The sequence below is a fragment of the Amblyomma mixtum genome, chromosome 5 (genome assembly GCF_055824585.1).
Source record: "Amblyomma mixtum isolate Tamu chromosome 5, ASM5582458v1, whole genome shotgun sequence".
Classification (NCBI taxonomy): Eukaryota; Metazoa; Arthropoda; class Arachnida; order Ixodida; family Ixodidae; genus Amblyomma; species Amblyomma mixtum.
Window position 1 is genome coordinate 29,403,302 of NC_143016.1, and position 14,285 is coordinate 29,417,586.

The 14,285-nt window shown below is 45.2% G+C and overlaps 1 protein-coding gene across 1 annotated transcript in view; it reads right to left on the reverse strand.

Annotated features, from left to right (window-relative positions):
• The window catches only part of LOC149341627 (motile sperm domain-containing protein 2-like), a 32,509-nt gene extending 24,469 nt beyond the window's left edge, over window positions 1-8,040 (reverse strand). The window contains exon 1 of the mRNA XM_089543748.1: window positions 7,746-8,040. Coding sequence (XP_089399874.1) covers window positions 7,746-8,013 — 268 coding nt within the window. The 5' untranslated portion in view covers window positions 8,014-8,040. The remainder of the gene's footprint in view (window positions 1-7,745) is intronic.
• Between the last annotated feature and the right edge of the window lie 6,245 nt (window positions 8,041-14,285).

Here is a 14,285-nt window from a genome sequence, read left to right on the forward strand (position 1 = left end):
AGCTATATTATTCGCTTCTTTTTTTTTTCAGATTTTCGTCGCCGCAGATATCTAAGGTATAGGAATCCTCAAGAAATACACCATTCGCACCTCAGTTTTTATACGTAGGGTGTATTGCTTCACAAAGACTCCTTAACGCGCATAACATATGCGTATATGGTCCAGAGAGTTTGCTCGCCCTTCTAAAACTAATTGAACACGGGAAAAACTTAACTGAACACGTAGCAAACTAAGCAGTAATCGGCATATGGTTCTTCGAGTGAACTTATTTCGCCACGGCACAAGCGATTGGGCCGCTCAAAAAAATTACCTTCTCTATTACGTTGTTCAAGTATGCGTCTATATATATTCACGCCCGACCGGAGAGTTGGTAAATGCACGAAATCGGCTTCTAATTTTGATCAGAGACAACAAAGGCTGTGGTCCTTATCTGAATTTAAACGCAAATCACCTCGAGAGATTTGTCAAAAATCAGCGCAGAAAGCGAAAGCTGCGCACTGATCCGCGTGCTGACACATGATACCTCGCATGGCGTTTTGTGTTACTAAAACGTTGGGACGGAGTAAAAAAATAGAAAAGTGAAAAGCTTGAACGCACCTAGTTCTGGCACGCATCGTAGTGTCTTTTCACAGTGGAGACGGTAGCGCAACACTGCATCGGCATTTTACTTTTCAAACGAAGCGCAGCCGTTTTAACCCAACGCTGGGCAGCGGTTTCGTTTTCTGTACCGTGCCAACATGGAGGACTTAGTTCTCGGAGCGCCGAGAGATGGCGCTGCGCATTTCGCATATCGTCTATTCCTGCTCGTTAATACACAGCAGACAGCAGCTCCGAACACGTATTGACCTCAGCTTCCTCGTCATTGTTGTCCCGTTATCGCCACTGTCATAGCCGTACGACAAGTATCTCATTGTGGTGCACATAGGGAAAGGTCCATGATCAGTGTTGCGACTGGTTAAAGCGACCATAGCAAATGCTCCACTCGACGTATTTTTTTCCGCTTCCAAATGCACGTTGTGTGTCTTCAATACCTGCTGTCACTTCGTACACATTACGATGCCTGCCAACCCTTTTTGCTGACTCTGAAACGCCATAAAATCGACTCAGCCACGGTTACTGCAATCGCAGCATGTAAAACAGTGTCTTGTAATGTAAACTAGAAAGCAAGTACTAGCTATTCAATCGACATTAAACTGATAGGAAAATTTTTAATTAAGTTTGAAAGCTCGATTCTGATGCTGCTCTCTTAATGGCACTTACTGCTTCCGTACCGATATTCAGTAATTACCTGGACAGGATCACCGTAATTTAACCGAGTAAAAATGGCACTGCTGAGAACAGACTCGTTATTCGTGCGCTGTTACCGTGGTTACTCATAGGTACGCCCACGGTGTGTATGGTTGGAGAGAGTGAGGATAGGGATTTGCGAGCGGAGTATTTTTTATGAAACACTGCGCGTAATTACTGACGCGCTACAGAGAGCATCCCAGTGTCTCGACGAGATGGAGGTTTGAGGCTTCATGAGACCCCAGGTGTGACTGCTGCAGGGAGCTTAACGACAAGCTGTCGCTCGGGTTCTTACGTCTGCAACTGATTAGCTGCGCCAAGGTATGGCTGAGAGGATCTTAACCGCCCTACTATTTAGTGCGACACGCGGCGTAGCCAGTTGCAACGCCGGGCAGGCTGCCTACGCGATGTGCACGATTTTGGACAGTGGCAGTTTTCTTCATTTTATCTATGTTAGTTCGTCTACACGCTTACCATCCACCTTTAATTCAGTGCGAGCTCCTGGCCAACTTCCAGTCCATACTCTGGCTTTTTCAGCGTCTTTGGATTGAACGCTATAATTACAGTTGTGGTCATTGACTTCAGGTATAGTCGCTTTTTATGGTACGGTTGTTTCATTCATTTATTCATTCATTCATTTATTGTACCCTTAAAGGCCCTTTTCGGGCATTACATGTTTCACATGTTTCGTTTCCATGTTTCCCTTGTCTACTACTGTCTAACATGCATCTATTTTCTCATTCTGTTGGCGCACCTTGTTCGCCTTTTGCCAATGACTTCGTTCTGTTTGCTACTTGGCGGGGAAAGGTAGAAGAAAACAAGAAGTAAATGAGCGCTATCAACGCGAGCTGTCGACGAGAAGTCGCAGATTGTGCCATTCTTCCTCTCAAGCCTCTTCTTTCGACCGCCTCTACCTGCGCATGCGAAGTCGATGTTTACCGAGCCTCGCACCGGTTCTATGTAGCTGCACTATTGGCAAACCTGCGGCGGCCCCACGTACTTTGCTAACCTGTGGACGCTTTTTGTTCGCTGGGCGCGCGGCAGCATACGACGTATACGCCGGCGCCGAGACCTGACTCGATTCTAGTGGACGTCTGGGGCCCGCAAGAAATATCCGAGCATAACAACATGGTGCTGTGCAGGAGTGACTGCGAACGCTCAGGACAACTCGAGGAACTTAGGCACAGGATGCTCTACTTCCGCACCTTCGGATGCACTCAGCAAAGCGCAATTAGTTCGTTGGCAGAAAAAGTGCACCTCTTGAGAAAGCGACGCAGGTGACGGACAGCCGCAACAAATTTGAATCCTTGTATGAAGCTATACGAAATGAGTTTGAGCTTTTTGATACGTCCCATTTTATCGTATAATCTAATGTACTCGCGTTTCCTGCTATGTGTGTTATAAAGGGGAGTCTATAGAATCCTTGAAGTTACTTCTTTTCACCTTTCACTCCGGCCCATCCGCATCTGTGACGTGAATAAACGACATGAAATTGAGAGCCTTGCGATAAATTGGGAAAGCGTGGCTTGAAGGGCAGTCTGACGTACTGTGACGTCAGTGAAAGCAAAAAGTAGACGAACACAGTTGACGGAACTTCTGCTGCCTTCAGTAAACTTGTCCAGCTATCGCAATCGAGCAGAGTATTCGTTCCAAAGGAGGAGCAATGCAATAAAAACTAAAGAAAGGAGCTCGTCGACAGCACAGATTTAATTTAAAGCATCTCATCACGCGGAGGAAGAACGTAGTCGCGCAGACGGGGTGCTGTCTTAATGACAGTGTTCACGAACACCACAAAAAAGTTATGACAGGGTGAAACGGCTTCCTGGTCATTTGCCGTTTAACATGCAGCTAAATTCCGCTTTTTGACAAATGCACTACTGTCGGCAGGTAGCAAGGAAGTCTCACGAGTGGAAGTATTGAGACAGAACAAATCGCAAGTCTAGGCGAGGGGTGCATTAACACGCCCTGTCTGTCTCTGTCTTTTAAGAATTTATCGTTCTTGTCTTGTACGCCTGGCTTGTGCCCGTGCTGTCTCTGGTTTCGAACATATTTTCTGTTCTGCTGTTTTTCTACTTCGCCTTCACATTATCGCAAAATGTGGTGCATAAATACTGACACTCTTTCACCTTAATACATAAAACATTACAAGTACTGCTCCGCATTGCATAGTGGTGTCTCTCGTGCGTTCGTAGTCATTTTGCCCTTCATACGCGTCTTCAGATGAATGACAGGCAGGCTATTTCTAGCGTTAAGTTATCGCCATGTCTCGTTAAGGGGTGCGTCGAGCAAACGAGAAAACTAGTGCCGCTTCAGCGCTGTTCTGGCAGCAGGGTCATTTAGATGTACATTGCAGGATGATGCCTTTGAGTGTTTGTGACGTAGGATAGTTGTTCATACTGCTAGTTAGCAGACTCGGGAAACGTAGACATCGCCCGCGCTAGCCCTTTCCCTACAATCTGAAGTTGTCCCCATAGAGGCCAAAGAAGCTGCTTTGCTTTTCGAAATCACAGGTCGTTGCCAATGGTGTGTTTACTGCTGTGTCCATCGTCTCCAGTTCCGCTTGAAATCCTCATTCAGCCTCTCCTTCGTACACTGCGTTAACTTCTTATGAGGATTTGCCCGAAATACCTAGATGCGAACAGGGCTTTCTAAACTTTCATAGACAGAAAATATCTCATGCAGCACATGTACATAAGCTCAAGTGAACGGATGATAAACAATATAGTCTTCACCTGTGTTAGAAAAGCTCCTATCTTTATAAATTGGCCGCCTCTCAGATTGGCATGTCAGGGAATATAGTCTATGAATAATAGGACACAACTAGATGGGTGCGACGTTGCTTGAAGATCTTGCGCAGTCCTAAACACAGAAGAAGTTTCGAGGGTTTTTAAGGAATACAATTAAGGGTGAAAACATAAGACTTCCTTGAAGAGCCTTTAATAGGCACCAGTCGGCTCATGGCGAAGAAAAAAGTGTAAGAACTACAGCGACAGAGATGAACGCAGAAATACTTTATAAAAACTATATCTTTTGAATCCATGTAATAAAATCATATTCTGTAAAAATTTCTATAAAAATAAAAGGATACACCACAACGCCAAAAAAAACGTTTCAATATCTAGCTGCTTAAACTAAGCGTTTGTTCGTTTTAGCTACACAACCACTACCTGATATGTGGCGTAATAACCCGCGTCACTCACTTCTAGATACGGATACGGTTTATTTAATGTTTCGTCAAAACATGGGAAGACGAAATAAAAAAGCTGCTGAACAGAAGCTTGACAAGATCCTGCCCCCTTATTTGCATAGACAACAACAAATAGTACAATATATAAATGTACACAGATCAGCAAACATAACCAAAACAAAAACACGCTTGGTGAATATTTTATGCATCACTAAAGGGACAATGGTGAAGGACAACTTCCGTGAAATGTACAAGCACAAAATGAAGTGTAAATAGGCGCGTTCAAAATGATTTCCAAAATTCGAAAGAGTAGCTCAGTGATAAAAACAGAGGAATTAAGAGGGCACTTTAAATGCACAGATCATAATTGACAAAAAAAATATTTCATAAAATGTAGTGCACATTCGATACATGCATATTCTTTGCAAAAAAAAACAAAAAAAAAACGAATTGCTTTTTCTCAACGCTATTTCTAGACGACTACAGGAAGAAATCTCTCATGTTATTAATCTGAAATTCATAAAATTATTTGAGCAAAGTAACATTCTTGTCCCTGATACTGAAGTTTTAGCAATACTAAACTCTGTTTTTATTTAGTTTTGATTTAAGAGGGGGAAGTCAATCCTGCTTTCTACCCCGACCTTCAAAATCTGATCATACTAAAAATAACATTTTAACCTCGCGGCATTTATAAACAATATTTGAAACTAACAACACCTGCTTCAATTGACATCAAAGCCAAAATACCTAAAAACACTAAAGAGGTGACCTGTGTCCTTTTGTAGGACATTTTTTCAGGAGCCAATCGGTTGGAAAGTGCGTAAGATAATTCCAGTTGCTAAAAGAATTTCCTCAACATCATGCCATGATTACCGATCAATTGCCATTAGCGTTTGTTATAAACTCATTTTAACACGTCCTGGTCACCTAGCGCGACCCCGAGGGCCCAGCTGTTTGTGCAACCTTCTTATTCAAATTTTAATCCTTCGTGGTAAGGGTTTTTCCGCCACCACTAACACATCACCTTTTCGCACGTCATGAAGTTCCTTATCTCCAGTAATTTCTTTAATGCTACTCAGCACAGACCTGTTAAGAATATATCGCGCGGTTCACAACTAGCACTTCTTACTAACGATATAAACTCCGAACAAGATTTTATCACACGGTTGACTACCTGATTTTAGAGTTTGAAAAAAGCTCTTGACAAGGTTTCTGGCATCCGCATTTTCTTAAAACATTCATGCTGAAGTCCAGCTTTCTTGCACGACTTAACTGCGAGAAATGGAATATTGTGAGATACTGTGATGTTAATCAGAAAGGTCCAATCTTTCGATGAGTAGCAAATTCTTGCTTCGAAATTTGTCCTGTGCTCGCACTGAGTAATTAAGACTGCCATAGAAAACAAACGGGGTTAGTTTTTTTAGAAAAGCACTGAAGGACGTCAAATTAACGGCCTGTAAAGCATTCACTCGGCCAGTGCTGAATTATGTTTTAGTTGCCTGAAATTCTCAGCAAAATACGTTGCAAGGTAATCTAGAGACGGCATGCCGCGAGTCTTTATACATAAATATTAGCGGCATATTTTATCCGTGGCAAGTACAGGAGGATCGATTCGTTCGTCGAAATGTTGCAGTCATGTAATCTTGAGCTGCTAGAAACTAAGAGGAAAAAACAGATTGAAAGTATTACACCAAAATACTACAGCAGGAAATGAAGATCGATAGGAACAGGTGCTTGCACCGTACCTTGTAATGATTCTTATCATTATTCTTTCTTAAGCTCAACTAGCTTTGGTAGCTATCTGGATTTCACGCGGCCGCCGCCTGCATTTCCGCGCACGTCGTGACTGCGACACGCATCTATTCTTTCCGCATTTCTCTTTCAATTCTGTCTGCTCTTCCTTTTCTGACTGTACATGGAAGGGATACGGGCTCTGTTGGTGCCAGTTCACGGGCCCATGCACTTTCCTTTTCTTTCTTCACTCAGCGTCTATATAGTATACGGCTACTCCAGTCCGATATCTACCCAGCGAGGCGAAATACTGCTTTTGATAACAAGGGCTTTACTGACCTATGAGAGCTAACCAAAGATACCTTTCTTTTTTGGTCAAAAATAAATAAATGTGATGAACGAGAGAACAAAAGAGGGAGGCATGAAATCAAAGGAAAATCGTTGCTGTACCTGCGATCAGCAAAGATCACCTGACCCGAGACAATAAGGGAGTTGCACGAATTCTGACATTAAAGGATGCGTTACCTCTGTATCACTCTGTAAATGAAAAAAAAGTGGGTGTTTTTTAGAATTATAAATCCGCTTTTCATGCCTTGCTTTATTCCCAGGTCTTTTTTTCTCAGCGCATGCGCTTGTTGCACTGCCTGTGGGTTGTGTCATGGGGTTTTCGGGTATAAACCAGTTGGAAGTTAGCGCTTGTGCTGTGTACTAGTCTTCGCCTGTTCGATATTGGTTTGGTTTATTGGGGTTTAACGTCCCAAAGCGACTGAGGCTATGAGGGACGCCGTAGTGAAGGGCTCCGGAAATTTCGACCACCTGGGGTTCTTTAACGTGCACTGACATCGCACAGTACACGAGCCTCTAGAATTTCGCCTCCATCGAAATTCAGCCGCCGCAGCCGGATTCGAACCCGCGTCTTTCGTGCCAGCAGCCGAGTGCCGTAACCACTGTGCCACCGCGCCGGGCGCTTATTCGATATCCATTTTACGACGACACCTATGCAAATAACAAATGTGTCGACAAGAACTTGTACGAAATGCTGTCGAACCATGAAGCGAAGCACACAAACTAAGCACACCACACAAGTGCACACGTAGTTGGTAATATCCGCAGGGTGTGCCACCGAAAAACTTAAAATGGGGCTTGCGATGTGCAACGCCAAGGTAGCGCTACTCCTAAAGATGCTACGTTGTCAATCTCTGGTCCAGGCTACTGTTCGAATTCAGCTAAGGCAGAGCATTTTTCCGCGTGTCTTCCTGTATAGGCCTAGATTACAAATATACGCCAGCGCCATTCAGGAAATATTTGCGCAAAAAAAAGGCATAACATAGCAGAATAACGCTTGCGTAGTCAGCGTAAGACGGTTACCTTACTTGAATATCTCTTACACAACAGAACCAGAACCTCCTGGCAAACGAACAAGAGGAAATTTAAATAACGCAACCGCCCGTTGAAAGCGGCAAGCGTGCATGTGTTTAGTCACCTCTTTTTCCTCGTGATATTAGAACTGCTACGAATTATTATATCGGGATCCCCTCACCGTGTCTTTCCGTCCATTGCTCCAAGCGCTGACGCAGTTCCTTGATGTGCTCTTCGGTTACTCGGTCCCAGTACTGTCTGTCTCCAAAATCGTCGTTATCCAGCAAATATGGCATGTCGGGACTACGGTAGTTTCGCGAGGACCGCTGACAAACGAGAAGCAACCACCACAACGACTGCACCTTCACTAAAATCCGGTGCCTGTAACGTCCGTCCGAGCGCTGGCAACGCTCTGGAAAACAAACTTTCCTATCGACGAAATTGCGCATGTGCTTGTTTTCTTCTTTCCCGAAGCCGTGCGCGTGCGCCACCACGCACGAGGTTCGTCCAGCGAAAGCGTTTCCTCGGCTCCGCTTATTATCGCCGTCGCCCTTCGAGTTGTTTGTAAGCGGCCTTGAACGTCCTTTCTCGCTGTCTATAGCGTGCACTCTGGCTAATGAATGCGGCGAGAGCTTCTAACTGCTCACCCGGGCCGGAAAAGCTGTGCATGGAAGGTATACATAAACAAAACTTCCGCCAAGATTTAGCATGTTCCAAACACTTGCTTGAAGATCGCAGAGCACGTGCCAGTTTGAGTGCGCAGCCGCCGGATAAGCGAGACGGGCCGATGACTCTCCAGTGACATCCGCGCGTCGTCCTTGCGTTAATGAGGCGGTGACGCGTGAAGCGAAGGTCCCGTACGCGCTTGGGAAGGCAGTGTCTTAAGGCAAAGACTCGGGCAAATTGGCACATCTCAGACAAAGGAAAACAACGCATAAACATGAGACGAGAAAGAATACGATGACACCATGCGCTGACTATTGCAACTCGTTTTTATTCCGCCAGAAGCGAAGTACTTGGAAAAATATCTAAACAACAAAAACATAAAACATTATAGATATCCACGATACATAAGGTGAAATGATTGCAGGTGCTTTCCATAAGCTAAAAGGAGAGATAACGTACTTATTTTTCAAGCAGTTTACCGGATCGCTTGCTGACGCAACTCCGGCCTCTCCGCTGAATGATTAGCGCCTGAAGATTTTCCTGTTTTCTTTTTTATTTTACATTTCTGTAGGACGCGCGTGCTGTCCATGAAAGGGGTGAAGTTTTTTTTTAAGGAAAATTCTTGCAGTGTACGGCTAGACTGCTGCTGCTGCTGCTGCCTGTTTTTAGCTATCTGACGTGCTGGCTAGTCTAGAGTCCAGACCAGATTACCAGAATAACTTAATATTTGTTATGTTCCCAGAGCGCTCGATTTTTCATGACGGCTGCATTTAGTTTCCTTCCTATGGTACCGCACGTGGTCTCTGTCTTTATTTATCCAGATACCAAGATATCTGTCTGGTGGGGTGGTGGGGGTGTAAATGTACAGGAGAGATTAGTTTCACAATGGCCTGTCGACAATTGCTCCGCCTGAGTCATTAATTTAAGTGATTGTGTCTTCACCACTGTTCCATATATAAGGCTAGTGTAGTCTAAAAACCTCAATAGTGATCGTGACACTAATCGCAGCTCGATTGGGAGCCTTCAGGGTACACGATGCATGAGACGTCGTCCAAGGGAACGTTCATTTTCCTCAGGTGACTGTACGCCTTAACTAAAGATAATTTTTAGTTTTGTAGTGTGATCGTGCCGGACCCATCATTTTAAACCATCACTCCCAATATTTTTTTTTTGTTAAATATCAGCTCTAGAATTATGCCAGCTAGGTGTTGAAGACCTATCAGGACGCCTGCTGGGAGAACGATATCATTGGCATACATCAATCCTTGTAAATCAAGCAATAGCTGCACCCCCTACCGATTCTTTCAAGCATCTTTCAAAGTATGCACGATTTCAGTTTAGACAAAATGTTGCTCTCCTAGGCACAGCTCGCATTGAGGGCTTCAAGAAAAAAACTTTAGAAATCAATATAGTGCAATCAAGTGTCTCTCACAGATGTTCTGATGAATCGAACAAGGAACAAATAGGGTGAAACGGCCTTGTCTTCAGCACCTCAGTACAAACGCATCGAAACACAGAAAAACAGAGTAAATAAATAATGACAACATTTCACAAGTGTGAAAAAATAAATCAAGCAGTAGGCAGCGTCTCAAGAAGACGGCCAAAAAACAGAGCATCTCAAGCAGAGGTTTGTTTATTTGATAGTCGTACGTAGCGTTTCCCATTTCGCTGTCACCGAAATGCGGCTGCCACTGAAGAGATGCCATCCCGCTACCTGTGGATCAATACCCTCCCCACAAAGCCACTGAACAAGTGCGGCGGGTATTCTTATGAGTTTTTTTTTTTTTGCTTGTTCGATGCATAGGAAGTCTTCTTGTTCAGTGCACTTCATGTCCGCTTGAGTAACAGGCTCTCCTCCCTAACAAGCATGAATAAAATGAGCTTTCGCAAAAGATGAAGCCCAGCATCCAACCCCGGTCATCCACCTGTCACTCCAATCTCGTTACCAACAACGCCCTGCTTGATTAGGTGACCTCCCTTTTGCGCAAGGTGTGATCTGTGACCGCTCACAAGAGGTGCTCAGATCATCATTGTCGGGACCTTTATACCCCATACATTCCACACCGCTCTCGTTCTGTCCCAGCCAATTGACTCGGCAGGACGCCGGGTCGAACGGAAGTTGTTCTTTCGCCTTTCACCGAGGGCGTCCAATACACTTTCCTTGCGACAGCGCTCGCCGCTCGCTTGCGCAACAGGGCGACCTGCAGGCCGGAAACCTTGCTGGGTGGCATTTGCGCACGTCGCCCGCGAAGCCATTATACAGCTCGTCCGCCGCACACGCAACAAACACCGCTTCCCCAGCACGGTGCCACAGCCAGGCCAACTGAGCAGCATCGCGCACCCGTCACGCTCCCTGCCACGCTTCGTGCCCTCTCCTTGTTTATTCGGGGCTTCACTTTCCTGGTTGTCAGCCGCTTCGACGGCGCGCTGATGACCATCGACGATGGCGATCTCCACCTAATGTGGACGCCTGGATGCGCTCGTTTAACGCCGGACTGCACCCATATAGAGCCCATGGATGACGGCGTTCGAGAAGGTTAACTGGCTCTTACAATAAAAGCCGCGTGGCTTCCACTTTTGTGCGAATGCCACAGTAGCCTGGACGCGAAACTGCAGCGGATCCTAGCGGTCTCGCCTTGAAGAACTGACGAAGAGCAAGAACAAATGGCGATCAGAAGAAGTGCCTGAGTTTGCAGTTGGAGTTAGAGTTTGAAATTGCGCAGTTAACAGCAAAGCTTCCATGGTGAGACCACGTAAAGTGCTAAAGCCATTGCAAGAGAGGGCATTCGCGGAACATCGGTGCAGTTCAAATGAGAACTGGAAATGAGCACTAAGAATATAATGCCTGGAGAGAGCGCTCGGCAAACTCTCCGCATTGCGTTCGCACTGGCGCAGCTAGGCTGCGATTTTTATGAGGTTTTACCGAAAGATGAACGCTATACATACGCATCAAAAGAGCTTCCAAGCCCTCCCTCACCCTTCCCTCTCTCCCTTCCCCCATTAACACTCACCTACTTGATTTTGGAGAGTTATAACAATCAACGGGTTGAGTGGATATCACCAGCCCATATTGTGGGAAATCGTGCCTGTCAGGCCTCATGCTTCGTACTACCATACATGTTCCGTGGCATTATTGTGCCTTGTTTGCCTTCTGTGCTGTGCTTCGAACGGTGTGCCGTATTCTGTACACAGCTGTGCATGCGTGAAGAACGATTCTTTTTTTATGCCCCTTGTAATGCCCGTAAGGTCCCATAGGACAAAGTAGTAAGTAATAAATAAATAAAAGTTACATGGTCTAGTCCGCAGCGCACGGCGCTAGCATGACTCTAAGGACACTTAAGAAAAGGGGGTGGGAGGGGGGGGGGGGGGGGGGGGGGGGGGGGGCGGAGGGGAGGGCATTAACGTCTCGCGCCGACGCTCTCAAGATAGCTGTGAGAACTGTGGTGGCGTGGGCAGCGGCTTCGGTTGCAGCCTTGGCAAGCGAAGCGGTGCACACAGATGCGGAAGTCGTGGCCCGATGGAGAAAATTCGAGTTGAGGAAAACAGAAAAAAACGTTGCACATTTTATTTCTGGGCTACTGTTGCGAGTCCTGCAAGAATTTTTTCCTGGTCTTTAAAAAAAGGTTTTGGGCTATCTGAGTACATTGGCAAAGTCTTTGTACTACTGTGGACTAAACTCGGCTAACGATTATCACTAGTGTGTAGTTGCAAAAAGAGAAGACACTGCATTCAACCACCACAAGAAGAAGAAAAGTTTTTCGATATACTTTGAAAATTGGAAGTAATTCCTTAAACATACACAGTCTATAATTTCAACCGTAATGAAGCTCCGCAAGGGGTTTCTAAAACCCATATCCTCCCAAAGGTTTGTTTCGTGCACTTCCTGAGACTTCGGGGCGCCTTGAAAAGAAATCGATAAACCTCCCTCTACTACGATTTGCATCATAAAGCTTACAGTGCAGCTTTAGGACATCCATTGCATAAACCAGCACACCGTATTCCAGGAATCAACCTCTAATGAAATGAAAAATTATAACAACCTTACAGAGTATACATTTCCAGCGGAGGATACAGCAGGGACGAAGGCTGTACATGCGACCCTTTGACATTGTGGAGGGCGCCATGAAGCCATAGAGGATCCTTGGAGATTTTTACTGCTGTCTGCCGTTCTGCGAAAGCCGCAGACAGTGTAGCTGGGTTAGAGACCGGGCTTAGCGGAAATACAAACCCCTCGACAACAGTGACGTAAGCAGCTGCTATCGTTTGTTGCAAGGCAAATACGAGCTCCCAACTTGTAAGGGAAGGAGATGATGACGACGACGCTGTTGATGCAACAAGCGGTTCTTATCACGGAAAGAAAAAAAAAAAGGAGGGAGGGAGGGGAGCGAATCTCTCTATCTCACACACATGTGCACATGCGAATCAATACTCATCTGCCTGACCTTCCAAGTGTCACGCAAGCATTGGTTTCATGTGCGCGCAGGGCAACGGTGAACGGGCTGTCGGCTGCGCAGCTCTGATTTGATTCATCCCTGTACTAGCAAAAATTCAGTCCATAGGTCAATTCATGCACGATCGCACCGAATACACTGTCGCGCATTTTCACACCACACATCCTTTTTGTCATGGCAATGCCTAAGGAGAGTTACATTGCAGGTATGTGTTTCGTCTGCGCTTGTACTCATACTTATACAACATTAGCATCCCACACTAGAAAAAGACGCCAGGGCATTCTTGCCAACGTAGACTGTTTCTACATTTCTGTCAGTACAAAAAAAAAAAAAAAAAAAGAAACTCTAGGCATTTCTGACAAAGGTAGCGGAATGAAAGCGTTGCATTTGCCTTCGGCCAAACTTCCATCTTTGTATAGCCAGAGGGCGTCGCGTCACAAAAGAAAAAGAAGAGCTCTTCTCGGAAAAGAACATTGGGCCATACCTTGGCGGTCTCCTCTTGGCAAGAAGCCGGTAGTCCGCTTGATGGTTTTTACCGCTGCAATCTGCAGCTGCCGTCCTCCTCTCCCTCATGAACGGCCGCGATGTGTGCTCATTGTTCTTTCATGTACCGGCTTCTAACGTCTTCGCGGAATAGCGCACAGGCGCTTGTTTGTCCACGCTTAGTTCAGACAACAAGAGAATGAACAGCAATTGCACCCTTGGTGGCACTAATAATCAGCGCTAGCTGGTTCGCATTGTTCTTTTGTAATTGTTGCATTTAATTTGAATGCTGTCACTACGCATTAATGTGTGACGATTACGTTTATGTTTGTCTGGGTTACAAATATTGCTTTGTGGTAGGAGAAATGTGTTGCCGTGGACGCTAGAGCGGCAACATTAGCTCCGATAATTTATTGATTTTAGCCATTTTGTACGTATACCTACATCACCATTAAGGCATAATTTTAGTTGGGGTTTGGGGGGCGATACATTTACGCAGGGGTCACAGAAACGTAAAGCGTTCAGCGTAAACCGCTGGAATACATCAGTTAATGCGGCAACGATTGAACACTCAAAACAACAATAAAGAAACGAATAACGAAGAGTAGAATAGTAACACGAACAATACTAATAAAATAAAAATAAGTACAGACCGGTGCATAGAGCCATAGAGGTGCTTCAAGGAATGATTCAGCATAATAAAAAAAGACCAATAAATAAGACTTTCAATGATATTTTCAGAATCAGTAGCCGCCATCTCATCATTGGGGAGATCAATCTATTCGCTAATTGCATTGGGAAAACGTCACAAATAAATTAAAGCTCCGATAAAACGAAGACAAAAACCAACAACACAATAAGCGCAATAAATAATATGTAAGAGCTTGTTCTCATAAAAAAAAAATAAATGGACAGCTATGGCCTGGTCGGTGGCGCGCAGGTCGAGAAATTTGAGACTGGTGGACCGTCGGCCTGACCAGTGGTGTGCCGTTCTGTTTGCGCCATTACCTAAAACGTTCTGACAAGCCCCGATGAGCGTAGATACTGAGAGAGTCAGGCCAGCGCCTCCTCTATAGTCAGGCTAAAACCTGTTTGATACCGTCTGCCATCTTTCCAGGCGT